A 24303-nucleotide genomic window follows, 5' to 3' on the forward strand; every position below is an offset into this window, starting at 1 on the left:
AAAACAGCAGTAGGAAAACCTCATTAGCTTAGACCCAGAAATTTGGAACTTTTAATGACTTCAGAACCAGGTGAGCTAGAAGAATCTTTTTTCCAAAAACCCTTTTACTATGCAAAAAGAGTAAGCATTAAAAAAGTGGAGAGGATAATGTAATGAATCCCATGTACCTGTCACCTAGCTTTAAAAATTACTAGTATATATTTACTATGCTTTCATTTATCCTGTCCCCCTGAAATCCTAGACATGCCATTTCATCTGCAACTACTGTATTTCAGTGTGTTTCTAAAATGGAGGAACTTTATTGGGGTGGCGAACACACAATACAACATTCAATACGATGTATTATATGGAATTGTACACCTGAAACCCGTCTAATTTTATTAACCAAATGTTATCCCAATGTATTCATTTAAAAAATAAAGTGTGAGAACTTTGAAGATCACTCAGTTTTTAAGTTTAATTTAATTTTTTTTATTTTTTTATTTTTTTATTTTTTTCATTTTTCTGAAGCTGGAAACGGGGAGAGACAGTCAGACAGACTCCCGCATGTGCCCGACCGGGATCCACCCGGCACGCCCACCAGGGGCTACGCTCTGCCCACCAGGGGGCGATAATCTGCCCATCCTGGGCGTCGCCATGTTGCGACCAGAGCCACTCTAGCGCCTGAGGCAGAGGCCACAGAGCCATCCCCAGCGCCCGGGCCATCTTTGCTCCAGTGGAGCCTTGGCTGCGGGAGGGGAAGAGAGAGACAGAGAGGAAAGCGCGGCGGAGGGGTGGAGAAGCAAATGGGCGCTTCTCCTGTGTGCCCTGGCTGGGAATCGAACCCGGGTCCTCCGCACGCTAGGCCGACGCTCTACCGCTGAGCCAACCGGCCAGGGCTAAGTTTAATTTTAACAGAGCATTTGAGGTCTTGTTCTTGGCATATGTCACCAGTTTGTCTTAGATAAACTGATAAAGGTTAAAACACATAGCAATATTGTCAAATACCCTGTCAACGTTCAATATGCCATTGAGTCACCTTTCAACTGGAAATGTGCTGGGAATGAATTTACTAGAATCTAGATTAAGGTGGGATGTTCTGAGCGGCACTCACTGGGCCCACTGTTCACTTTGTTGTATGAACTCTGAATCTTTTAAATTTGTTCTCAAGCCAAGCACGACTATATTTTGGCAAAGGCCTTCTGTGTCCTTTATGCCATCAAAAAGGCAGCAGAGGGGACCCAAAGAACCTAAAACGAGACAGGCTTTGGGTTCAGATCCTGGCCCTGGCCCTGGCCCTGGCCCTGGCTCTGGCTCTGGTTCAGATCCTGGCCCTGGCTCTGGCTCTGGCCCTGGCTCTGGCCCTGGCTCTGGCTCTGGCTCTGGCTCTGGCTGGCTCTTGGTGGTTGTGTGCTTGGCAGGTTCTCAGCTTCCCAGTGTCAGGGTCCTGGTCTGTAAGGTGGAGCTGGAGTACGGCTAACGAGAGGCTTCGATAAGGTGCCGAGTGTCTGAGTCTGGCATCTGGTCAGCGAGAACTCCCCGCCATGCTTCTGGGTACCCAGCTCCTGCACTTCCTGAATCTCACTTTCCTACTTAGTAGCTCCTGCCTGTGCGGTCGCGGGGATGCTGTCCTCCTCTGGTCTCTTTGGAACCTGCCCTGGGGCTTGAGAAGAAGGGTGTCTTGGTCCCTGTGGCCCTCAGGCCCCATGCTTGTCTGCTGTGTTAGTGGGTCCGCTGTGTTCGTGGGTCCCCTGTGCTTGCTCTGTCTCCGGGGAGCAGCCCCAGGGCCCAGGAACTGCCCTGCAGGTCAGGGCAGGCAAAGAGGTCAGAAGAAGATACAGGGTGTTGGCACCCAGGGAAATAATTATGCTGTGCAATCCTTTGCTTTGCCTGAGGCTAGTGGCTTCATTCTTTCACTCAACAGGTTTATCAGCTGGGGGGGGGTGTGTGGCTAGGTGGGGGTAGTTCCCAAACTCCAGGACTTCTCTTGCTTTTTCTGAACAATGGATATTGGGGTTCAGACTGGGCTCAGTATAGTGCCGCATTTATCACGTGTAGAGCAAAGGTATTGCTCAACTCCAGTGGAAGCTGATCCCACAGGGGTGCTGGAGCAGGTCCATTTATTTATTTATTGATTTAGTGACAGGGACAGTTAGGGACAGACAGGAAGGGAGAGAGAGGAAAAGCATCAATTCTTTGTGTGGCACCTGATTTGTTCATTGATTGCTTTCTCACATGTGCCTTGACGGGGGCTACAGCTGAGCGAGTGATCCCTTGCTCAAGCCAGCGACCATGGGGTCATATCTGCGGTCCCACTCTCAAGCCAGTGACCCTGCGCTGAAGCTAATGAATCTGTGCTCAAGCCAGTGACCTCAGTGTTTTGAACCTGGGTCCTCTGTGTTTCGGTCCCACGTTATGTCCACTGCGCCACCGCCTGGTCAGATGGGGAGGGTCCCATTAGTTGTCAGTGGGAGATGGTTGGGGAGTGGGGGTGGGACTCGAGGCTGTGGTATTTCCTACTATTTCTCCACCAGCACAAAAGACTTAACTATTTTACTATCACTGCAAACTGCTTATTGTCAGCAGTGCCTTCCTGCCTCTCCAGGCTTGTCTGGGCCCCTGCAGGCTCCTGAGGCCTGGGACAGGGAATGCGCACCCTGCCATGGTAGGCACCCTCCTTTAAGTCCTTAAAGAGCCCCGCCTATCAGTTTCCACAGGAGGAAATAGGTACTGGGCAAAGACCTAAGCAGGGCCTGAGCCTCCACCTCGCCTCCGCAGCCCTCCGCACACTGCCTTGCCCAGCTGCAACCATAAGTGGTTGTCATTCGAATGGGTTACCCAGGGGTCTGGGGAAGAGAGTGGCGCTCCCATATAGTTCCCTACAGCACCCCATGTGCTTTGGGCCTGAAAAACTCTTCATGTCTGCCTTCTCTTTTTGTCAGGGTTGGGGTCTTTGTTGAAAGGGGCTTTGGAGGCCCGAAAGGGCCCAGGGTGGGCTCCCAGGGCCGGTGTGTGCCCGGAGGGCTGTGGAGGGAGGGCTACAGGATGGCTTTTCCTTCATTGGTTGGGTGGCCTTGCCTTCCGCCCCCTCCTTCTCCTGGAACATTCCACACATTCCAGACTGCCATTGCTTTCAGGATATGGATTAACATCCCAAGCAGATATTTGATTTCACCACCCATCCCCTCTCCACCCTGAAAAGAAAGCCCCTAAAACCTAAGAGTTTGAAGTAGGAGGAGGGTATTTTTGACCTTTGACCCGAGATTATACTAAGGCGCTATTCAAACTGAACCACTGCACTGGGATTGCTTTAGGCAGACAGCCCACGCCTCCCTCTGCTTTATCCAGAAGTTTCTCTGAGGGAGGTCCTGGGCTTGGGTGACCCTTGCCATAGGCGTTAAGCTGGACCAGTGTTCTCAGTCTTCCAGCGGTGTAATCATTTCTTCCTCAGTTCTCCCACAGTTTGACTTGCATTGTAAGAGGTCCTGCGTTTTCTCTGTCTGTCTGGTCACCAGATGAGTCTTACGGGCAGTCTCTCAGAAAGGAGGATGCTGTGCTCTCCCGCTTGGCCAGTGAGTTGTCACAAGAAGGTGGCCTGGTCAGACCAGCCCCCAATCGGGGCAGTGTGAGGGCTAGAACTGGACTTTCTTGCTTCCTAGTCCAGTTTTTCCTCATACCACTAGAATTTCATTGGATTGTGTCCCTGAACTAAGATTTTGTCATCGGGGATAGGCAAAGACTAATGACAATTGACTGATAGAGACAAGTTAATTAAAATGGTTTAAGCCCAGGGATTAAGGCATCGATTTGGATGGTAACCAACTTCCCTGGGAGTCAACCTTGAACCTCAGGGAAAATTTCCTCAGGGAGAATGATCTTTTTAAGAGGCACTTGGAAGACGGGAAGGAGAAAATGTAGTTGAGTGGGAGTTGGGAAGGAAGGTGGTGGCCAGAATGCTGGGTTGTGTGTGTGTTCACACTCCCACCTTAGTATTCACACATGCGCCTGTTACTACACTCGAAGTACTTACTCTAAGCCCTTTGCTAAGCTGTTTATAATATTATCTAACATTACCTTATATACCACCCCTTGAATAGGTATTATCCCTTGTTTTATAAAGGCGGAAACAAAGCTTCAAAGGAGTTAAGTAATCTTTTGAAAGATCAGTGCTAACAAGTGGAGCCCAGCTTTAAATTCATACCTGCACAAAGCACTTCACCTGCCCCGCTATTATCCGGCTGCTGTTTGTTTGCATACACGGCTCCCCTAATAAACCGGGCACCTTGAGGCCAGGCGCTTCGCCTGCTTTGTTTGTGGCTGCGTCCCCAGCATCTAGAACAAAAGTCCAGCATGAAATAGGCACTAATTAAATAGGTATCAGGTTAATGAATGTCTTATATAGCTTTGTGTTTCTAGTGCCTGAAACACAGTGGACGGTAATAGATGGTTACTGAATAAAAGTTTCTCTAGTGGGAAACCCGAGTAGAGAGACCAACAAAGCAGATGTGATTTTTTAGGGGATAATGTTACCGTAGTGCTTAGGGCATCTGATTTGTGTTTTCCTATCTGGTATCACTGATAAAAATTTTGCTCTCTAAAAGCGAGGCGCACCCCCCTATGCCAAATCCCTGTTCCCAAAGTTTATCATTTTTAGACTTTTAAAACTTTGATGTTGAGTAGAAGGTCAGGAGATAGACTGGGACGAGGATTCAAAACTGCAAAGTAACAGTCCTCTAAAGCATTCAGAGCCGTCACTAACCCTACCATGTTCCCTCTAATTTCAGGAGTCGGAAAATTCAGATCCGAAATATTCCGCCCCAGCTTCGATGGGAAGTAAGTGATTGGGGTAACTCTCAGTGGCGTGGGGTAGTGGAGACTGGGTTGGACGTCTGGGTCAGCTGGAGTTTGGCAGAGATGACTGGGGAGGTTTTTGGTGTTTGGTTGGGGCTAGGCCAGGAGTGCTGAAGGGAAGTTCGTTGGGTCTCACCCTTAACCTAAGACTCCCAGTGTTGGTTAGTCTTTTGAACTTTTGTCCTTCTAGTGAAGGCAGTGGAAGGGTGTCCCCGTGAACCTTAAACTTAGTGATGGCGGAAGCTGATTTAGGGTCCCAGGTCTGCTGCTTAAAAAGGCCCTTAAATCCCTCTTTGAGCGCAAGTACATTTCTACAAAGACCCCCCCACCCCCACCAGCGTTAGTACACCAGAAGGGGAAACTGAGCAGGTAATGATGCTCAGTCCCCACGCAGTCTCTGCCTGTGCCCCAGTGCTTTAGGATGAGGGCTCTCCAGTGGCCAACCTCGTGCTAGTGCCCGGGATGCTCAGAGCAGCCTTCCTCCTGTCCCATGCTCCTAGGTCCTGGACAGCCTGCTCGCTCAGTACGGAACAGTAGAAAACTGTGAACAAGGTAAGAGTGTGCAGAACGGGGGGTGGAGGACTTTGGGGATCAGCGCTCTCTCATTTTCCATGAACAAATCTACCCGACTTACCAGAAGACGACAGACAGACTGTGGTGTAGAGGGAGACACAGTGGACTCGGGGCCTGGATGTGTGGTCTCAACTTGGTTGTTCTGCTCTTCTGCTTATCTGGGAGCAGGTTTCTCCTCTCTTCAGTGAGAGACTTGAACAGAATCACTCATTATTGACGTAGGGTCCCCAGGCTGCTTAGGGGTCAGCCAAGGTAGAAATCTTAAAACTTATTTATTATTATTATTATTATTATTTGTATTTTACCGAAGTTAGAACTGGGGAGGCAGACTCCCGCATGCACCCGACTGGGATCCACTTGCATGCCCACCAGGGGGTGATACTCTGCCCATCTGGGGTGTTGCTATGTTGCGGCCCTAGCCATTCTGGCACCTGAGGCAGAGACCATGGAGCCATCCTCAGAGCCCGGGCCAACTCTGCTCCAATGGAGCATTGGCTGTGGGACGGGAAGAGAGAGATAGAGAAGGGGGAAGGGTGGAGAAGCCGATGGGCACTACTCTTGTGTACCCTGGCCGGAAATTGAACCCGGGACTTCCATAGGCCATGCTGACGTTCTACCACTGAGCCAACCAGCGAGGGCAAAATTTTTACTTATTAAAAATTTTTATTTATTAGTTTTAGAGAGAGAGAGAAAAACATTGATTTGTTCCATTTATTTATGCATTCATTGGTTGATTTTTTTTTTTATAATACACATTAAAAAATTATTTATTTATTTTTTTACAGCGAGAGTGAGTCAGAGAGAGGGATAGACAGGGACAGACAGGAACAGAGAGAGATGAGAAGCATCAATCATTAGTTTTTCATTGCGCGTTGCAACACCTTAGTTGTTCATTGATTGCTTTCTCATATGTGCCTTGACCGCTGGCCTTCAGCAGACTGAGTAACCCCTTGCTGGAGCCAGCGACCTTGGGTTCAAGTTGGTGGGCTTTTTGCTCAAACCAGATGAGCCCACGCTCAAGCTGGCGACCTCGGGGTTCTCAAACCTGGGTCCTCTGCATCCCAGTCCGACGCTCTATCCACTGCGCCACCGCCTGGTCAGGCCATTGGTTGATTCTTGTGTGTGCCTTGACCCAGAATCGAACTCACAACCTTGGTGTATCAGAAAGACACTCTAACCAACTGAACTACCTGGCCAGGGATCTTAAGATTTTAGAAATAGCTTTAAGAATAAAAATTGTGCATTAATCCTGGGTAAGTCTGCAACCCTTTTACTTTAAAAGCATTCAATTCTTTGTGTTTGGCTGGGATAATCAACTGGTTGTCTCGTTTTTTTTTGTTTGTTTTTGTATTTTTCTGGAGTGCCCGACCGGGATCCACCCGGCATGCCCTCCAGGGGGCGATGCTCTGCCCATCTGGGCATCCCTCTGTTGCAACCAGAGCCATTCTAGCACCTGAGGCAAAGGCCACAGAGCCATCCTCAGCGCCCGGGCCAACCTTGCTCCAATGGAGCCTTGGCTGTGGGAGGGGGAGAGAGAGACAGAGAGGAAGGAGAGGGGGAGGGGTGGAGAGGCAGATAGATAGGCGCCTCTCCTGTGTGCCCTGGCCGGGAATCGAACCCGGGACTCCTGCACGCCAGGCCGACTCTCTACCACTGAGCCAACCGGCCAGGGGCTGGCTATCTCGTTTTTGATGTCAGCTACATGTCTGGTCAATGGGAAAAAAGCAGAGGATTTATTATTTCATTACATGTTGATTGCAGGCAAAATCAAGAGTGGGCCTACGGCAGGAGAAATAAAGAATTCTAAATCATAAAAAATTTGCTATGATTTTTAAGGTCTCTTCGTTGCTTAAGATTACAAATATTGCCTGACCTGTGGTGATGCAGTGGATAAAGCGTTGACCTGGAACTCTGAGGTCGCTGGTTCGAAATCCTGGGTTTGACTGGTCAAGGCACATTATGGGAGTTGATCTCTCTTTTTCTTTCTTTCTTTCTCTTTCTTTCTCTCTCTTTCTTTCTTTCCTTTCTTTCTTTCCTTTCTTTCTTTCTTTCTTTCTTTCTTTCTCTTTCTCTCTCTCTCTCTCTCTCTCTCTCTCTCTCTCTCTCTCTCTCTCTCTCTTCCTCCCTCCCTTTCTTCCTTCCTTTCTTTCTTTCTCTTTCTCTCTTCTTCTCTCCCCCTCTCCTCTCTAAAATGAATAAATGAAGTTTTTTAAAAAAAGATTTCTTCTTCTTCTTTTTTTTTTTTTTGGATTTTTCTGAACCTGGAAACGGGGAGAGACAGACAGACTCCCGCATGCGCCCGACCGGGATCCACCCGGCACGCCCACCAGAGGGCGATGCTCTGCTCCTCCGGGTCGTCGCTCTGCCGCGACCAGAGCCACTCTAGCGCCTGGGGCAGGGGCCAAGGAGCCATCCCCAGCGCCCGGGCCATCTTTGCTCCAATGGAGCCTTGGCTGCAGGAGGGGAAGAGAGAGACAGAGAGGAAGGAGGGGGTGGGGTGGAGAAGCAAATGGGCGCTTCTCCTATGTTCCCTGGCCGGGAATCGAACCCGGGTCCCCCGCACGCCAGGCCAACGCTCTACCGCTAAGCCAACCGGCCAGGGCCAAAAAAAGATTTCTTATAAAGAGATTACAAATTATTTTCATAGAAAATGGACTAAAATCAAATAGAGTAGTTTAGGTTGGATATAAGGTAGAGAGCTTGATTGTTAGGTAGACATGATACAGTTTGAGTTTGTAGATCCTGTGAGAAACCTAGATAATCACACAGTCAAGATTTAAATATTCATCTCTAAATTTTTCATGGAAAGGGCAGGCTATAAATCGTAAATGATTAAAATATGTGCCTACTTGAAGGTACAGTGCTGAATCATTCAAACAGGTTCTCCTGCTCCAATCCTACAGCTTGCCTTTTATCGTCATAAATGCCAGGACACAGTTGACGCACTGATGACCATTGCCCAGTACTGTTCACAGCTTAGACTGATGACTTGAGTTGCTGTTGAATAAGCAGTAAGATTGAGCAGTGGCTTAGGAACGTGTGCTGAGTCTCGTTGGGAGGCCTCGCAGGAGTCGGCACTGGTGTTATGTCTCTCCAGGACTTATCAGGGAGCTCCAGCGTCGTGTCTGGAGGGATACCTGTTCCCTGGAGAGAACAGAGTGAGAAACATTTTTTAATTGATTTGCTTTAAGGGAGAGGAAAGGAGAGACAAGGATTGAGAGAGAAACATTTCATTTGGAGCTCCACCTAGCTGTGCATTCATTGGTCACTTTCCATATGTGCCCTGACCAGGGCTCAAACCCCCAACCTTGGTGTTTCTGGTCAGTGCTCTAAACCGACTGAGCTAACCTGCCAGGGCCCATAATGGGAAACTCTTAAAGTTGTTGAACAAGAGAGTCTCAAGGTCTGTTCAAATGTCACTTTTTAAGCTAAGTTTCTTTAGAATTGGTTTATTTTTTTATTTTTTATTTATTTTACAGAGATAGAGAGTCAGAGAGAGGGATAGATAGTCACGGACCGACAGGAACGAAAAGAGATGAGAAGCATCAATCTTTAGATTTCGTTGTGACACCTTAGTTCATTGATTGCTTTCTTTCTTTTTTTTTTTTTCCATTTCTCCGAAGCTGGAAACAGGGAGAGACAGTCAGACTCCCGCATGCGCCCGACCGGGATCCACCCGGCACGCCCACCAGGGGGCGATGCTCTGCCCATCCTGGGCGTCGCCATGTTGCGACCAGAGCCACTTTAGCGCCTGAGGCAGAGGCCACAGAGCCATCCCCAGTGCCCGGGCCATCTTTGCTCCAATGGAGCTTTGGCTGCGGGAGGGGAAGAGAGAGACAGAGAGGAAAGCGCGGCGGAGGGGTGGAGAAGCAAATGGGCGCTTCTCCTGTGTGCCCTGGCCGGGAATCGAACCCGGGTCCTCCGTGATTGCTTTCTCATATGTGCCTTGACAGCGGACCTTCAGCAGACCGAGTAACCCCTTGCTCGAGCCAGCGACCTTGGGTCCAAGCTGGTGAGCTTTGCTCAAACCAGATGAGCCCATGCTCAAGTGGATGACCTCGGGGGTCTTGAGCCTGGGTCCTCTGCATCTCAGTCCAATGCTCCATCCACTGCACCACTGCCTGGTCAGGCTAGAATTGGTTTATTTTTGTCTCCCTGCTAGAATGTAAGTTTCATGCAGTCAGTGGTTTCTTTCAGTGCTGAATTTTCATCAACTAGAAGATTATTCCTGCAGAATCTTCCTCAGCACTGAGGTGGGAGAGCTCTACTGATGAAGGCCAAAAGGGTTGAGTGGTCTGCTTCAGGTTTTGTGGCCAGAACTGCCTTTTCTTGGTGTTTTGGGGGCAGAGGCTTGACTTCTGTCTGTGTCTTCCACCCCAGGGTTGAGAAAGCTCAGGGGTACCCAGAATCAGAGGACAGTGGTGCATATGACAGAGGTTAATTTTATTAATTTAAAATGAGAAATATCTGCCCAGATTGGCTAAAATTCTAACGTCCAACCCATTGTTCCTCCCTGTAGGAAATACATGGTAATCAAGTGAAAGTCAAAGGGCTGCTTATGACAGTGTGATGGGATTAGTGGGAGGTGTCCTGAGTTTATGGTGCCCTGACTGCTGGCATTTCCACCATCAGGATACTTGGGAGTGCCCAGGAAATCCTTTCCCCTGGAAAAGATGCAGACATTTTCATCCCCTCTCTAGACACTGCGGCAGCCACTCCCGTCAACATACTTAGCTGGGTCGCGATACACGTACATTTGATCTGTGTATTCCTGGGGATGGTTAGGTCTCTAAAATGGATTTGGGTATTCCCCAGATTGCCGCAACCATATCTGTACAGACCATTTCTTGGGATGTTTACTTTTATAAATTGTTAATCTCAGCTTGTGTTGATTTTTAACTAGTTTAACTTTCCAAGGGTAAACGAATCTCTCTGGCTGGGTGTGGGCGTGTGCACACTCCTGGGCTTCTGACCTGCCGCCTCATTGCTGATATGTTGACTGCATCCTTTTGTATACTCAGCTCTCTTGGAGGCCGGGAAGGGAAATCAAAGGAAGACATAGAAAAGACAGTGCAAGAAAGTGAATTTAAATTTTCTAGGCATTCTGGTAAAAGGAGCCGGAAGGGGGACTGTTTTGCCTTGTTATACAAGTATTTCATAAGCTCCAAGTGATCTGTTACATGCCTGTACCTCACAATATGTAAGAACGGGCTTTTAGCAGGCAGGATTCCTTGGTGTCATCTCCAGATTTCCTTGTTCTAACCCTGGCCTCTGTTTTGCTCCCTCAGTGAACACGGAGAGTGAGACGGCAGTGGTGAATGTCACCTATTCCAACCGGGAACAGACCAGGCAGTGAGTGGGCTGGAAAGTGGGGCTGGAAGGGGTTTTGTGGGGGTGTTGCTGGGTTATTGGTTCAGGAATCTGAAAGGTTCAGTAACTCATGAAGATTGACAGTAAATAGTTTGAAAGGGAGGGACCCAAAGGGAGGGAAGGTGAGAACTTCAGGGCTTTGCTGTGTTGATGGCGCCATCTAGTGATAGTGAGGAGGAACTGCAACTGCTATATGCATTTATTTTGAAAAGATGCATTAACGTTAGGATGTGGTGGGGCAGACATTTTATTGCAATGAATGCCATGAGCCCAGTTTATGCTGCTAGAGGCCTTTCAGCCCTTTTATACCCACATTGTAGAGTTCGTTATCCCTTTGGTTAAGCAGTTAACACTTCTCACTCACTGGTACTGATGGAATGTAGATGTTACACATTTACCCTAATGTCTGTATCAACTATGTTACATACAGGCCTTTTGCTATGTTTACTGTTGATGGCTTTTCTGCGTCATCATGCTGACTCTATCCTTTGTATTTCCTCCAACTTAGGCCACACTGTAAGGTCCCGTGGCTTCCTCAGATCCCATTTTACTTTAAATGTCTTGTGGGCTCAGAGTTTTCTGGAGGCTCTTACTGCCCCTTGTGGCCAATCTGTGGTGTTTAGCTTAGCTTTAAAGATCATGTCAACACTTGCTCTCTTCCCTGGTTGTGGCCTTGTTTACATTTCCAGCTAGTGACAGGTTTGAGGGTGGTTGGGACTTGACCCTTCCTTTGGTGTTACTCAGCCGTTGTGTGGCCACCCCAGATAGACTTAAACTCCCGCTTCGATGTGGTAAGCAAGCCATTCAGTCTCCAGCTCTTAGCTATTTTCTACGTAATTTCTTTAAACATAGAAGGTGCCAGACAATAGATATAAAAAGGAGTTCGTTATGAATGATACGCAATCTTCATGTGACTCACATAGTAGGTGTTTTTGGTGAAATTGACAAGTTAATCCCAAAATTAAGTGGGAATAACTAATTTATGTTTCTTTTCCTCCCCTCCCCTTTTTTTTTAACTTGAGAGGAGGTGAGATACTGAGACAGATTCCCACATGTGCCCTGATTGGGATCCACCCGGCAACCCCTATCTGGGGTCAATGCTCAAATCAGCTGAGCTCTCCTCTGCGCCCCAGGCTGATGCTCAAACTAGTCAAGCCACTGATTGCGAGAGGGGAAGAGAGAGAGAGGAGGAGGAGAAGGAGGGGGAACAGAAGCAGATGGTTGCTTCTCCTGTGTGCACTGACTGGGGCTCGAACCCAGGACCTCTGTACACCGGGCTGATGCTCTATCCATTGAGCAAACTGGCCAGGGCCATGTTTCCTTTTGATGTTTTATGCCATTTAGACTGTGGAAGGTTCTTTAAGGTGGAGGTGGGAGTTGTGGGCAGGTGGTCAGACTCTTTCTTAAGTGTGTTCTGTGCTGTGACCCAGTAGAGTGCTTTCCCCTTGGAGGGCATTTTGTTTTGCTGGCACGGGTTGGAGTGACCAGTAGATTCTCTCTGTCCCCAGAGCCATCATGAAGCTGAATGGCCACCAGCTGGAGAACCATGCCTTGAAGGTGTCCTATATTCCCGATGACCAGATAGCACAGGGTCCTGAGAACGGGCGCCGAGGCGGCTTTGGTTCTCGGGGTCAGCCTCGACAGGGCTCACCTGTGGCAGCAGGAGCCCCGGCCAAGCAGCAGCAAGTCGATATCCCCCTGCGCCTTCTGGTGCCCACCCAGTATGTGGGCGCCATCATTGGCAAGGAGGGTGCCACCATCCGCAATATCACAAAACAGACCCAGTCCAAGTGAGTCTTGGCTGTTGGGGGCTGAGATGGGTACCAGGAAATAGGGGTTGGTACCTGGAGGGGGGTGCCCCCCGGAAGCACACTGAGGGGTGTCAGTAGGAAACGTTGCCTGGAATATGTTCCTTCTTTTCCGTTCAGGAGTCCCTGCTTTTAATCCCAGCCTCCTAGGTATGCAGGGGCAGGTGGGGAGGTGGAATGGGCGTGGAGTTCATCATGTCGGGGCAGTTGCTGGGCCTTGCACTGTTGTTAGTAAGAAGGGCTCTAAATTTTCAGAGAAAGTCTCGGCAAGCAAACTAGTCTTGGTGAGTCAGCCATTTTTTAGTGTTCTGTAATCTCAGCACCACTCATTGGTGTCAGTAAGGGCTGATCAGGCTGGCCCAAAGTGTGGGCTCTCGGTGAGAGGTCGAAAGTCTGTTCCATCTCCCATTCCACCACAATCACCTCCTCTTCTATATTCTTTACAGCTGATCAGTGTACTCTGGGGAAGAACAGGTCACATTATGTCCTTATTCATAATACATTCTTTATTGTTGACTATACTTTTAATGTGGGGCAGTAGGTCTCCCCTTTATAGTTGTTTCAGGGGGGAAATCTAGAATCCACAGAGTTGTGTGATTAAGACAGGATCCAGGGCAACAGGCTGGTCCTGTGTCCCTGGCCCTTTTCTCTGCGCCGCCCAATTCTGCCTTTCATTGGCCACATTCCAAGAAGAGCAGCTCCTGCCTTTGGTTGAGGAGAGGTTGGGGAAGTCCCAGAAAGACCTGGTTCCCCCAGGGACAAGTAACTCACCATCCTTGTCCTTGTGGCCTCCAGGATAGACGTGCACAGGAAGGAGAACGCTGGCGCTGCGGAGAAGGCCATCAGTGTCCACTCGACCCCGGAGGGCTGCTCCTCCGCCTGCAAGATGATCTTGGAGATCATGCATAAGGAGGCGAAGGACACCAAAACGTAAGGCTGCAACTTTCCTGAGGGTGGAGACTGCCCCCTTCCTGAATCCACACGCGCTTTTTACTAACAAGAATGCAGACATAGCCTAGCCTGTGGTAGCGCGGTGGATAAAGCGTCGACCTGGAAGGCTGAGGTCACTGGTTCAAATCCCTAGGCACGCCTAGTCAAAGCACACAGGGGAAGCAACTTGAGTTGATGTTTCTGCTTCTCCCCTCCTTTCTCTCTCCCCTTTCTAAAATCAATAAATAAAATCTTTTTAAAAAAAAAAAAGATGCAGGGATAGGAGACACAACCAGAATTGTACAAAAGGTTATAAACTGAGACGTGAAATCCTCTTTTCCACAAGTAACCCCTCGTGTAACATCTTAGACTGTATATGCGTCTAGAAATTCTTTGCCCTCAGAAGCATATGTATGCATGTGCACACATGTATGTAAATGTGTGTGTCTTAGCATAAATAGGGTCATAATGAACATTCTCTTTTATAGTATACATTTTCATTTTCATGCATCAGTATTTACTGACCCAACTTTTTTTTATATATAGCTGCAGAGAATTCTAATGTGGCTATTTTAAAGTGCCCAGTTGGGTGATTTTTTTTAATATGCATGTACCTGTAAAACTATCACCACAAACTAGATAGTGAACATACCCATCACCTGCATAATTTTTGTGCCCTCGGGCAACCATCCTTACCACCTTATGTCTGTGTCTCTAAGCAGCCTCTGATCTGCTGGTTTTAGTATTCTTCTATAAAGTGTAATTTTGTCCAGTGGTCTGTCCTGACAACCTCCCTGGGGTGGCATGGTAGCTGGGCCTCCACGACCCGCCATTTCAGGAGCGCTGACCCTCACTTCTTCCCCTGTCTCCCTCAGGGCCGACGAGGTCCCCCTGAAGATCCTGGCCCACAATAACTTCGTGGGGCGTCTCATTGGCAAGGAGGGGCGCAACCTGAAGAAGGTGGAGCAGGACACGGAGACGAAAATCACCATCTCCTCGTAAGGCTCTCGGGCTCTCTCCTTTCCTTCTTCATGAGTAAGGGCCAGGGGTCCAGGGTTGGGCCAGATTTCGCTATTGATCCTTAAGATACTGCGCACAAAAATTAGGGCATATTTCAAAACAAATGTGAAGCTATAAAATATCCCCTAAGTTTTGTGAGCGGTGTACTTTTCCCTTGAGGTAGACACAGTTTCTGCCTCGCGAAGATGAATCAGAGGTGGGGGGAGCATCTATTTCTCTGTAAGGGCTGGAGCTCTCCCGTCCCCACTGCTGTGCGGGCTGGGGGCTGTGGTGCGGGTGCTGCCTCCTCAGTCCTCCGCTCGCTCTGTCGCTCCTCCTGTGTTCTGACGTCGCGAGGGAAGAGGCCGCAGCTGGGAGCCAGGACTTTGGGGCTTCATGCCCGGCCGTCAGGCTGTGAGAGGGGGACAGATCTAGGATTTTCTGAGGACAGTGTAGGCAGTAGCCTGCCTCTCCGTGAAGAACCGGAGTGAAGGGGGTGGGTCAGCTCCTCCGTGAGCACCGTGCGTCCTCATTTGATCAGAGATGTGCAGGTGGGCCAAGTTCTGCTCTGCTCCAGAAGGCACAGGAAACGGATGGCCTTGAACCACCGGGGATGCCCTTGCTGTGGACTTCTCACTGCTCTTCATTGACTTACTTTAATTTGTAAAAGAGTAAAAAAAGCTGTAAGAAGAAAAAGAGCATCCTTTTTGGTTTCCTGGTGATGACTGGCTGTGATTGGACTCCTCACAAGCAGAGGGGTTTTGGTTGGGTATCTCATCTCCCTGTGCCTCACTCTGCCCTCGTTACAGAGCGAAGGCCGGGGACAGAGCTAGTTGGCAGAAGTTAAGTAGCCTGGAGAAATGGAGCTGAGCCTTGTCTCTGGCCAGGGCCCAGGGCGTGTCCTGTGAGGACGCTGTCTTGCTCTCCCCCAGGCTGCAGGACCTCACCCTCTATAACCCCGAGAGGACCATCACCGTGAAGGGGGCCATTGAGAACTGCTGCAGGGCTGAGCAGGAGATCATGAAGAAAGTCCGGGAGGCCTATGAGAATGATGTGGCTGCCATGAGTGTGAGTGCCTGATGCCTCTGCCTGCCCTTCTCCAAGCCTGAGGGTCTTCCTAGTGGGCGGGCGTGCCAGTGCTATGTGGCCTTGGAGCATTTGCTTTGCTTGTGGACCTCAATTTATCAGCAAAAGGCTTTTAATTAGTTAATTAGCTTATTTTTATTTTTTTTTGTATTTTTCTGAAGGGAGAAGCGGGGAGGCAGAGAGACATACACCCGCATGTGCCCGACCCGGTTCCACCACACATGACCACTAGGGGGTGATGCTCTGCCCATCTGGGGTGTTGCTCCATTGCAACCAGAGCCATTCTAGCACCTGAGGCAGAGGCCATGGAGCCATCCTCAGTGCCCGGGCCAACTTTGCTCCAGTGGAGCCTTGGCTGCAGGAGGGGAAGAGATAGATAGAGAGGAAGGAGAAGGGGGAAGAGTGGAGAAGCAGGCAGGCGCTTCTGTGTACCCTGACTGGGATCGAACCTGGTTCATTCACATGCCAGGCTGATGCTCTACCACTGAGCCAACCGGCCAGGGCCTATTTTTACTTTTCCTTAAGTGAGAAGCAAGGAGGCAGAAAGACAGACTCCTGCATGCTCCCTGACTGGGATCCGCCTGGCAAGCCATCTATGGGGTGATGCTCTGCCCATCTGTGGCTGTTGCTTGGCAACTGAGCTATTTTAGTGCCTGAGGCGAGGCCATGGAGCCATTCTCAGTGCCTGGGGCCAACTTGCTCCATTTGAGCCATGGCTGCCGGTGGGGAAGAGAGAGACAGAGAGAAAAAAGGGAGAGGGGAAGGGGTGGAGAAGCCAGATGGTTACTTCTTCTGCATGCCCTGACCAGGAATGGAACCTGGGACATACACACGCCTGGCTGATGCTGTACTGCTGAGCCAACTGGCCAGGGCCAGGAAAAGGCTTTTAAAGTTAATTAATTAATAGAGGTTCTTTATTTGATTCCTAGGGTGGGAGTTTTAATCTTGGGCATTGAGGTCGGTGATCCTTCTATAATTATGTGTAAAATTTCTGTTTGTGTATACCCCAGTGGGTAGAGGGTCCATCCTTTTCATCTGGTTTTCAGAGGAGAGCGAGGATTAGGGTAGGTGACCAGAAAAGTGACGCCCAGAAATTCAACGGACATCTGTCCCTGCCTCTCCTCACGTAGGCATGTGACAGTGCAGGGCTGAGTTTGTCATCCATCTCAGAGTGGACTGGGCCAGAGAGGGTGGACTTCTGACGGAATAAAACTGAGGCGAGTTGCTGGTCCTCAGTCCAGTGAGAGTACCTTATCACTCACAACTCCCCACCCTTAGTATATGTGAGTGTGTGTGAAAGCCAAGAGGGCAGGCAGGTGTTTGTGTGAAAGCGTGTAGTTCTTGTTCTTGGTCTGTTGCCTCGGGGGGTACTTGCCCTCCTGTTCAGCCAGAGCCACACACAAGGGACTGGCAGGCCCTCTCAGTGTGAGCTGACCTCACCTTCCCTCCCCAGCTGCAGTCTCATCTCATTCCTGGCCTGAACTTGGCCGCTGTAGGCCTTTTCCCAGCCTCGTCCAGCGCGGTCCCGCCACCTCCCAGCAGTGTCACCGGAGCTGCTCCTTACAGCTCCTTTATGGTAGGTGCAAAGTCTTCTTATGGGGAGCCCCTGGGGCCCGTCTGTGGCCTCCCTTAAAAGGTCCAACTCGCTGTGGGAGCCCGATGCTTGGGGATCTGTAGGGAGAGAGAGGGAGATCTGAGGCTGCTCTTCCTACATGATTCCCAGCCTCTGGCAACTGCGAACCTTGAGTCCATGGAGGGCAATCTCAGACGCTGCCCAGGGTGCTGGCAGCACTCTTCCCTCTCCCTTCCTCTTCCTCTTACCCAGCTTCTCCTCTTTATCCCTGCTGGGCATAAGAAGAGCTAGAAGCTGTAGCCCAGGTTGGCCGCTGGGTGCCTTAAACCCCTTTCTCCTTGAGGATTATAATGGGATGTGGAGGGGCTTCTGGGTGGTGGCCCTCGGCCTGTGGTTACGACATGCCCTGTCTTGGCAGCAGGCTCCGGAGCAGGAGATGGTGCAGGTGTTCATTCCCGCCCAGGCGGTGGGCGCCATCATCGGCAAGAAGGGGCAGCACATCAAACAGCTCTCCCGTTTCGCCAGTGCCTCCATCAAGGTGATCCGCTCTGTCTTTTCCCAGGTCCCCAGTGGGCGAGGGCTCTGCTTCCGTCACCAGGTGCCCCGTCTGGCTGGTGTTGGGGCCTTGTCCCTGTGACGTCACAGTCCCCTTAGCTTTTGACTTTGCTGGGCTCTCCCCAGAAATCCTTCCAGTTTGCAGGCGAGGAAGGAGGCGGTCCTGCCACAGACTGATGTGGGGTCCAGTCCTTATTCCCAGGCTGTGTGACCCGAGTTTTGGTTTCATCTTCAGTGGAGTAGTCCTCATAGCGCTAGTGCCGCTGAAGCCCCTGGCTGGGTCAGGGCCTGGTGGCCAGGGGCTGCTCAGTAAACGTTAGCTGACTTTTTCCCTTCCCTGGCCAGGGTGGCGAAGGGGGAGACTGTCCCACAGTAAAACAAAGGCGTTAAATTTCATTAGTCTAAATGCATTTGTCACAGTGATCTTAAAAGTTTTGGTGAAAAGCAGTGATTGTGCTCCCCAAGAACTGCGGCCCCAGCCCTCCCCTCATTGGCCATCTCATCTGTGCCCCGCCCCTTGGCTCGACTCCACTGTAACCTTCCAGTAGATTGAGTGGGAGGAGGGACATGGTAAACCCACTTGTGCCATCAAAACAATTTTGATGCAGGGGCAACGATCTTGGGGTTCGGGCTTTTCTTCCTTTGCCATGTCCTTAGGAGGTGACGGGCGCCTCTCTGACCATCTGTTTGCTTTGCAGATTGCTCCTCCTGAAACTCCTGACTCCAAAGTTCGTATGGTCATCATCACTGGACCCCCAGAGGCCCAATTCAAGGTTCTGATCTTTATTGTTTTCCTAAGTTGGACACACTGGAATTGACCCGGGTGGGGTTTTTGTGCAAATCCATGTTACATTTTCAAGCTTCCCTTCTGGATATATAGGATGTTGGCAAAGGCTGCTTTCAAACTGGCATCAAACTTCCATTTCTATTGATTTGTACTTTCCTTGTTATTCTTGAACGTCAACCACCGGCACATGAGAAGGAAAGAAGGAAGTCTGGGGGCTTCTTGCATTCTGCCTTAGTTACTACGGAAGGCCTTTGAAGTCAAATTCTTTTCTCTCCTTTATGTCTCTGTGACGTCCTTGGGGTTTTCAAACCTTTGGCCAGACAGCCAAGGAGCTGGTTGTTAATTTAGCCTGACAGGGATGGGAAACGGGGACAGTTTTCCAAGCTGTGTGGAGTGTCTGATAGCCTGTCCTCTGAGTGACTCGATCAGCTGCCACTCGGACCTGAATTGCCAGCCATTGTCTTGTTCAAATAAAGACATCCCAGACCTCCGCGGGTCTGGTTTTTAGTCTGTCTTTCCAAACCGGACACGTTCCTGTAGGACAGTGGTTTTTTCAGCTGGTGTGACTTAAGAATTTTTAAAACATGCAATACCTGACTATTCAGTCAGAAGTGCTGATCTCTTTTTCCTTAGAATGTCAACTAATAAAATGATGCCAGGACAGCAACAACTGTCCGGTGTGAATGAGTAAAAATTATACCTTTTTGGGGGGAGAATCAGCAAAAAATACATTTTTTGGTGTGCCGCGGAATTTTTTTTTTTATTTTTATTTTTTTTTGTATTTCTGAAGCTGGAAACGGGGAGAGACAGTCAGACAGACTCCCGCATGCGCCCGACCGGGATCCACCCAGCACACCCACCAGGGGCAATGCTCTGCCCACCAGGGGGTGATGCTCTGCCCCTCCGGGGCCTCGCTCTGCGGCGACCAGAGCCACTCTAGCGCCTGGGGCAGAGGCCAAGGAGCCATCCCCAGCGCCCGGGCCATCTTTGCTCCAATGGAGCCCCGGCTGCGGGAGGGGAAGAGAGAGACAGAGAGGAAGGAGAGGGGGAGGGGTGGAGAAGCAAATGGGCTCTTCTCCTGTGTGCCCTGGCTGGGAATTGAACCCGGGACTTCTGCACGCCAGGCTGACGTTCTACCACTGAGCCAACCGGCCAGGGTGTTACATCCCACCGAGAGAGGCCACAGCAGATACAAAGTAAATTTTATAAGTTTTATTGCAGACCTGCACAGGGACTGCAGGCAACCCATGCAAGGGAGCACTGCAGCCCCCCAAACCTGCGCAGGGACTGCAGGCAACCCACACCTCCAAAGAGACTGGAGCACTGCAGCCAACCAAACCTGCGCAGCCAACAAACTGTGCAGGGACTGCAGCCCCCCAAACCTGCACAGGGACTGCAGCCCCCCAAACCTGCACAGGGACTGCAGCCAACCCATGCAAGGGAGCACTGCAGCCAACCAAACCTGCGCAGCCAACAAACTGCGCAGGGACTGCAGCCCCCCAAACCTGCGCAGGGACTGCAGCCCCCCCAAACCTGCCAAGGGGATGCAGGTAACCCACACAGGGGAACACTGCAGCCCCCCAAACCTGCACAGGGACTGCAGGCAACCCACGCCTCCAAAGAGACTGGAGCACTGCAGCCAACTAAACCTGCGCAGCCAACAAACTGCACAGGGACTGCAGCCCCCCAAACCTGCGCAGGGACTGCAGCTCCGAGCTTCTAAAATGGCTCCTTTTTATAGGGTGGCTATCTAGGATGAGCAAGCATCATACAAAAGCTGATGTGGCTGTTAGTCATTGGCTAGGGAGGTCGTGCGCAGTTACGGGGGGGTATTACTCAGTGGAGAATTTCAAACATAAACTTCTGATAAGGGTCTCTGACTCAATGCAGGATGTTGCTGAACTCTTTGTTCTCAGCGTCACAGGGACCTTGTACACTCTTGGCAGCCCCAGCATGTCAGTACTCCCTGAATCTAACACAGGGCCACCCTGGAATTTTAGTAATTAGTTTCTGTGTTCTGCGAGATTAAAAGGGTTGAAAGTAGCTGCCCTAGGAAGTTTGTATGCAGCTACTCTACCCTGGTTCTCCAGTGCTGATAAGCAGAAGGGACACTGACCTGTTGGTGCTGTGGACCTTTCTCCTATTACCTGGCCTGATGGTTAAGCCAGCCTGGGTGGGGTGGAGCTTCGGGCTGTGCTTTGTGTTTGGTCATGTAAGTGTGGCCCAAGACTAACAATGACCTCCTTTTCTCAGGCTCAGGGAAGAATTTATGGAAAACTCAAGGAGGAGAATTTCTTTGGTCCCAAGGAGGAAGTAAAGCTGGAAACACATATTCGAGTGCCAGCGTCGGCAGCCGGCCGGGTGATTGGCAAAGGTGGCAAAACGGTGAGTTATGAGGGCCACTTTGAAAGTTATGGAGACCTTGGCCGGTTGGCACAGTGGTAGAGCATCGCCCTGGCATGTGGAAGTCCTGGCCAGGGCACACAGGAGAAGCAACCATCTGCTTCTCCGCCCCCCCCACCCCTCGTCTCTCTCTCTTCTCCTCCCGCAGCCATGGCACGAATGGTTCTAGCAAGTTGGCCCCAGGCACTGAGGATGGCTCCATGGCCTTGCCTCAGGTGCTGAAATAGCTTGGTTGCCAATCAACAGAGCACTGGCCCCAGATTGGCAGAGCATGACCCTGTAGGGGGCTTGCCAGGTAGATCCTGGTCAGGGCATCTGTCTCTATGCCTCCCCGCCTCTCACTTAAAAAATAAATAAATAGATAGATAGATAGAAAGTTTTGGACCTCAGTCCATAAACCCAGCAGCTTTGCTTTGGCCCCTGCTCTTCTGCCCTGCTCAACCTTCAGATTCCCAGTCTGCCCATCTCCTTGATTTTGCTCCCTAAACTCCAGCTTCTGACTCCCAGTTTCCACGTGCTAGTCCCCAGCCTCTTGCCCTCCAAGTCTGCCCACGCTTTCTTGATAGCAGCTTGAGCTTCTCTCTGCCTCCACACCCCCAGGTGAACGAGTTACAGAATTTGACAGCAGCTGAAGTGGTGGTGCCAAGGGATCAGACGCCTGATGAGAACGACCAGGTCATCGTTAAGATCATCGGGCATTTCTATGCCAGCCAGGTATATGTGGCGCCCCTCCACCACAGGGTGGTGTCAGGAGCCCAGGGAGCAGGACTCCAGAGGTTGCCCAGCGTGATCTGACAAGTCCCGCGGGCTCTGCCTGCCTCTGGGCTGGCTTGTTCTTCCCACCCGGGGAGCAGGACTCCAGAGGTTGCCCAGCGTGACCTGACAAGTCCCGCGGGCTCTGCCTGCCTCTGGGCTGGCTCGTTCTTCCCACCCGGGGAGCAGGACTCCAGAGGTTGCCCAGCGTGACCTGACAAGTCCCGTGGGCTCTGCCTCTGGGCTGGCTCGTTCTTCCCACCCAGGGAGCAGGACTCCAGAGGTTGCCCAGCGTGACCTGACAAGTCCCGTGGGCTCTGCCTCTGGGCTGGCTCGTCTTCCTACTCAGGGAGCAGGACTCCAGAGGTTGCCCAGCGTGACCTGACAAGTCCTGCAGGCTCTGCCTGCCTCTGGGCTGGCTTGTTCTTCCCACCCGGGGAGCAGGACTCCAGAGGTTGCCCAGTGTGACCTGACAAGTCCCGCGGGCTCTGCCTGCCTCTGGGTTGGCTCGTTCTTCCTACCCAGGGAGGACTCCAGAGGTTACCCAGCGTGACCTGACAAGTCCCGCGGGCTCTACCTGCCTCTGGGCTGGCTCGTTCTTCCCACCCGGGGAGCAGGACTCCAGAGGTTGCCCAGTGTGACCTGACAAGTCCCGCGGGCTCTGCCTGCCTCTGGGTTGGCTCGTTCTTCCTGTCAGGGGCGGCAGTAGGATGTGGACGGACTTGATTCCTGCGGAGAGAGTCCCTAGGAAAAGCAACTGGACAACTTTGAAATGTCTCAAATGAGTATATGTTATATAACTTTATATATTTATTACACATTATGTGTTAATGATCTTTCCTGTTTTTAACTTGAGTCCTTTTCTCACCACTTTTTGTATTGGATTAGGAAAGAAGTTATTTTTTCACTCACTCCTGTTCATGGAGAGGAGACAATCTGGGACGTTTCTGTCAAGTGAATGTCATTCTGCAGTTGTTTTTCTTTATAAAACTTTGTTTTTAGGGAAGAAACATCTTAAGAAAGAAAGTTAAAATACCGATGCTCTGGTATTTTTTTTTTTTTTCTGAAGCTGGAAACGGGGAGAGACAGTCAGACAGACTCCTGCATGCGCCCGACCGGGATCCACCCGGCACGCCCACCAGGGGCGATGCTCTGCCCCTCCGGGGCGTCGCTCTGCCGGGACCAGAGCCACTAGCGCCTGGGGCAGAGGCCAAGGAGCCATCCCCAGCTCCCGGGCCATCTTTGCTCCAATGGAGCCTTGGCTGCGGGAGGGGAAGAGAGAGACAGAGAGGAAGGGGGGGGGCGGTGGAGAAGCAAATGGACGCTTCTCCTATGTGCCCTGGCCGGGAATCGAACCTGGGTTCCCCGCACGCCAGGCCGACGCTCTACCGCTGAGCCAACCGGCCAGGGCCCGATGCTCTGGTATTTTAACCATTTTCACAGTGGTTATTCCACTGCTTTTTAGTTGATCCATCTCCGGGCATTTCACCCCTTTCCTGGAGGTGTTCACATGTGTGGTGAGCTGTGGTTTGTGACAAGGCCTCCTAGTTGATGATCCTTTGACCAACATATACTCTGGAAACTGGAGGAGTTCCACTTTGGGTTCAGAAATGTGACAACTTCGTTAAGTCTTAGATTGTGAATAAGTTTATATTATTCCTTCCCCCCTCTGATCCCTGTCCACCCCTGACTCTGTTATCCAGTGGGTGCTCAGGGGCCACTCGGGGGCAGAGAAGCTTGGGTCACGTCAATCCTCAATCTTCCTCTTTTAAATCCTGTGGGTCTTGTTTGTTGTTGGTGCCTAGTGCCTGTGACCTCCCTCCCTGTGTAAGGTTGTCGCCTTCCTTGCCATTGGAGGTCCTCACTCCTTCCTTCTCGCCTGGTCATTTTTCAGATGGCTCAAAGGAAGATCCGAGACATCCTGGCTCAAGTTAAACAGCTGCACCAAAAGGGACAGAGTAACCAGGCCCAGGCACGGAGGAAGTGACCAGCCCCTTCTCCTCACATCGACTCGAGGACGACGGGCTGAGATCGAGAGCGCGTTCTCCCAGCAGGCCTGAGAATGAGTGGGAATCAGGGGCTCTTGGGCCGGGATATCGATCAGGTTTGCCCACTTGTTTGAGAAAGATGTTCCAGTGAGGAACCCTGATCTCTCTGCCCCAAACGCCCAACCAATTGGCCCAACCGTGCCCACCCCTCAGGGCGTCACCATGGAAATTCTAGCTCAGGGTGCTTTTAAACGTGGATTGTTTTTAAGTTCTTCAGGTGGGCGAGATCCCAGTGGGAAGAGAAATAAAATTTCCTTCAGGTTTTTAAAACATGCAGAGGGGTGTTTTAATCAGCCTCAAAGGACGGTTTGCTTCTTGACCCTAAAATCCTTCCAGTCTTCTCCTGCTTGGTTTATTGGTTAAGATCCCTCCATTCTCACTCCTGGACACAGCCTCTTCCTATAGTCATTGTTTTATCTTGACTGCTACCTGGAAAAGGGGGAACCAGTGCATCGCTTAGCTTGCATTGTTGACTCTTCAGCATCCGTCATTTCGTTCCAGTCCCTCCCTGACCAATCAACAGGAGCGGCCAGGAGTAAAGAATGGGGGAGAGGGGGAGAAAGATGATTGAAATCTAGTAATCCACGT

At 50.7% G+C, this 24303-nt stretch overlaps 1 protein-coding gene across 2 annotated transcripts in view; it reads left to right on the forward strand.

The window, feature by feature from the left end:
* Positions 1–23654, forward strand: part of IGF2BP1 (insulin like growth factor 2 mRNA binding protein 1) — a 44179-nt gene extending 20525 nt beyond the window's left edge. The window contains exons 3-15 of one of the 2 annotated variants that reach the window (XM_066364480.1): positions 4764–4812; positions 5331–5382; positions 10692–10755; positions 12282–12563; positions 13377–13511; positions 14387–14509; positions 15443–15578; positions 17050–17172; positions 17588–17707; positions 18423–18497; positions 20765–20896; positions 21515–21628; positions 23562–23654. In XM_066364480.1, the coding sequence (XP_066220577.1) occupies positions 4764–4812; positions 5331–5382; positions 10692–10755; positions 12282–12563; positions 13377–13511; positions 14387–14509; positions 15443–15578; positions 17050–17172; positions 17588–17707; positions 18423–18497; positions 20765–20896; positions 21515–21628; positions 23562–23654 (1498 nt within the window). The remainder of the gene's footprint in view (positions 1–4763; positions 4813–5330; positions 5383–10691; positions 10756–12281; positions 12564–13376; positions 13512–14386; positions 14510–15442; positions 15579–17049; positions 17173–17587; positions 17708–18422; positions 18498–20764; positions 20897–21514; positions 21629–23561) is intronic. The other variant, XM_066364481.1, reaches the window with a different exon arrangement.
* Positions 23655–24303: the final 649 nt, after the last annotated feature.

Source organism: Saccopteryx leptura, chromosome 2 (genome assembly GCF_036850995.1).
Source record: "Saccopteryx leptura isolate mSacLep1 chromosome 2, mSacLep1_pri_phased_curated, whole genome shotgun sequence".
Lineage (NCBI taxonomy): Eukaryota > Metazoa > Chordata > Mammalia > Chiroptera > Emballonuridae > Saccopteryx > Saccopteryx leptura.